Raw genomic sequence first — 3,130 nt, forward strand, 5'->3', positions numbered from 1 at the left:
ACCCATTTCACAAGTAATTCAGGCGAGTTATTTGTCACCCCATTCCTAGATACAACCATTTCACAAGTAATTTGGAACGGAGGGTGTTAAAAGGTGCTAAAATGTAGTAAAATTTAAAAGTGCTCAAATATTGGCACGCTGCTGTAGGATGTGCCTATAACGCGATCGAACCAGGTGCAGGCATTTTGGAACGTTCATCCAATCGGGTAAAACTGCAAGAGAACACGTAATCTCGTGAAGAATGATCGCCCGCTCAAATATTTCATCAGAGACGTCACAGCTCGAGTACCAACAGCACAAGAAGGTGGCACACCAACCCAACGACTGGTCCGTAAACCCCCGCGGTGCCCTCGTCCAGCGCGGCCGTCCCGTTGGTGCTCCCCCGTCCCACGCACGGCGGCGCCCTGAGGTAGCTCGCCTGCAGCCCGCTGTACCTGCCCTGGCCGACGCACAGCTCCTCGTTGCCGCGCACGTCGAGCCGCCTGCCGAGCCGCGCCACGAACTCGACCGGCAGGGCGATCTCCCCGGCGAGCCGGTTCTGGCTCAGGTTGAGCTGCCCCAGGTGCGGTAGCGCGCCGAGGCTCGCCGGGATCGGCCCGTCCAGCCGGTTCCGGTCCAGCGACAGCGCCATCAGGCTCCCCAGCGCCGCGAACGCGCCCCGCGGGATCGGCCCCGTCAGGTTGCACCCCGACAGGCCCAGCACCTGGAGCCGACGCAACGACCCGACCACCGCCGGCACCGCCGTGCCGATGGGGTTGTCCTGCAGGAGCAGGTACTGCAGCTTCGCCAGCCCGGCAAGCGAGGCTGGCAGCGGGCCCGCCAGCCCGTTGTGGCTCAGGTCCAGGAACACCAGCTCCTTCAGAGAGCCGATCTCCGGTGGCACCACGCCGGCCAGCCGGTTGTAGCTCAGGTCCGCCTTCTGCAGCATCTTCAGGCCACCCAACGCCGCCGGCACGCCGCCGCCGATGCTGTTCCAGCTCAGGTCCAGGATGGACAGGCTTGCCATCCCTCCAATCTCCTCCGGTATCTGCTAGTACGTGTCAGTGTCACGAATCACGGCATGCACATTCATAACGAAGTTAAGGGCGCACGTGAGGTCGACGCACGTACCTCGCCGGTGATGTTGTTGTAGCTGAGGTCGAGCTGCTGCAACGCGGCGAGGCCGCCGAGCTCCCTGGGGATCTCGCCGTGGAAGCCGTTCTGGGACAGGCTAAGCACTTGCAGGCTCTTCAGGTTGGTCAAGGTTGCCGGTATCCGGCCGGTGAGGCCCGGGTTGGACTTGAGGACGAGCTGCTCGAGGGAGGAGGCGTTGGTGAAGAGCGCCGGCGGCAGCTCGACGGGGCCGGCGTCAACGAAGCAGCCGAAGAGGGAAAGGGTCCTGAGGTGGGGCAGGCCAAGGATCGCGGGGGCGGCGAGCCTGGCGCCGGGCCTGCACGGCGGGGTGGAGACGTCGGGGCCGAAGTGGAGGCGGGTGGAGCGGAGGCGGGTGCTGTCGTCGGGGGCGAGCTCGCACTGGAGGCCCGGCCAGGGCGTGTCCGTGCAGGGCCGCGGGTGGAGCTGCGGCCACGTCGGGTCGCCGAGGAGGTCGGCCATCACCCTGAAGATGGCCGCCAGCTCCGACCGCGGCAGCTGCGCCGGCGCGTCTCCCGCTGTGGCCACGCCGACGCTCACCGCCACGGCTTGGATCAGGAGGATGGAGACGCCGGCCGAGAGGAGGGAAGAAGGAGAAGAAGAAGCCATTTTCCAAGTACGCAGTGGGGTATAGTGCAAAGGAGATAGACTGATAGAATAGAATAGGTCTCCGCATCTGGATGCTCTAGCTACCTGCTTTATGGGCTTTGAGACTGTGATAAGACACACGCACTCTGACAGCCTTTCACACATAGTACATGGTGAAAAATTAAAAAGGGCTGAAGTTCATTTACTGCTACCCGAAAATATTGCGAACATAGTCTGACAGGCAACAATGTCATCAACAAAGAACCATGCTCGCGTCAAAACAAAAAAAATGCGCTCTCTACTTTCACCACACAGAAAAACATAGCCAGTGCCTAGGCATTCCCCGCCGTCCGCAAACCCACACCCGCTTGTGATGCGTTTGGTTCCCGGGATAGCCCAGCGAGGACAGGGATAGCCCAGTTTTTTTAGGGATACCAGGTGTTTGGTTCATGGGCGAGAAAGGATATGGATAGCCAGATTCCTGGAATATTCGTTGAAAATCCGGCTCCGCACGTACGGGAGATTCTCGCGGATATGGGCAACCACGGAGCTCGCGAATCGTTTTCTTCGCTGCATCTCACCCTTTGCCTGAAACAGAAGCTCCTCGAGCACCTCGCGTGCCTCTCAACTCGGCTCGATCTGTGCCCCAAGCGACGAGGCCGCCGGCGAAGGCGCCTGAGGAGGGCGAGCGTCGGCGCCGTTGGCCGGGGTTTGACCGTTTGAGTAGGCAACGCTGCTATTGCTCGAGGAGAGAGCGGCTGTAGACAAAGGCGAGGGTGAGCGACCGAAGCTTGACGAGGGCGTCGTTTGTGCTGTGTGTACCGTGTATGAATGGATGCGTGGTGTGCATGCTGCTGCGTACTGTACAGACGCATGGTGTGCGTGCTGCTGTGTACTGATTCGTTGGGTATGTTCTGTTGCAAATTCGTGTGCACTAATCCTATCCTCCTTTTGACATTCTGCTACAGAAGATTTCATGGTAACAGGGAGTACAAACTTGACGCAGCACCTTCTATTCTTGATTTCTCTTCAAAACCAAAGACTTTATTGGCTATCCACAACATTTTATCCTTCAAACCAAACAAAATATGGGCTAACTATACCCACGCCCGACCAAACAAAAAAATGGCTATCATAGCTAGCTGGTTGGGGATACCTATAGCCACCCTAGATTGTCCCTTAAACCAAATACATCCTTGAACTACGTCGTTGTCCATCTAGGAATAGCCTACACACCCTTATTGACACTGTCCACGGCGAACCGCGTCCTACAGATTTTCGAGCTAATGCCATTGAGTTTTTTTTTAACTTTTTGTTGTTTTCTAGAGAAGCTCAATATGAAGGGATACTCAGTAATTGAGGATGAGTTGTTGTGTGATACGTGATTGGTTGTTTTTATGGACTTTGTAGC

The 3,130-nt window shown here is 57.7% G+C and overlaps 1 protein-coding gene across 1 annotated transcript; it reads right to left on the bottom strand.

Annotated features, from left to right (window-relative positions):
- Window positions 1-232: 232 nt before the first annotated feature.
- LOC119303020 (receptor like protein 29-like) lies at window positions 233-1,805 on the bottom strand. The gene is made up of 2 exons (XM_037580099.1): window positions 1,111-1,805; window positions 233-1,027 (listed from the first exon to the last, which is right to left on the bottom strand). Exons 1-2 carry the CDS (start codon window positions 1,738-1,740, stop codon window positions 275-277), a joined length of 1,383 nt encoding a protein of 460 aa, XP_037435996.1. The 5' UTR covers window positions 1,741-1,805; the 3' UTR covers window positions 233-274.
- Between the last annotated feature and the right edge of the window lie 1,325 nt (window positions 1,806-3,130).

Source organism: Triticum dicoccoides, chromosome 5A (assembly GCF_002162155.2).
Source record: "Triticum dicoccoides isolate Atlit2015 ecotype Zavitan chromosome 5A, WEW_v2.0, whole genome shotgun sequence".
Taxonomy (NCBI): Eukaryota; Viridiplantae; Streptophyta; class Magnoliopsida; order Poales; family Poaceae; genus Triticum; species Triticum dicoccoides.

Coding starts and splice junctions, on each gene's coding strand:
- LOC119303020 (XM_037580099.1), bottom strand. CDS start 1,740: ATGGCTTCTTCTTCTCCTTCTTCCCTCCTCTCGGCCGGCGTCTCCATC. Junction 1,028..1,110: donor ACAACAACATCACCGGCGAG/GTACGTGCGTCG, acceptor ACGTACTAGCAG/ATACCGGAGGAGATTGGAGG.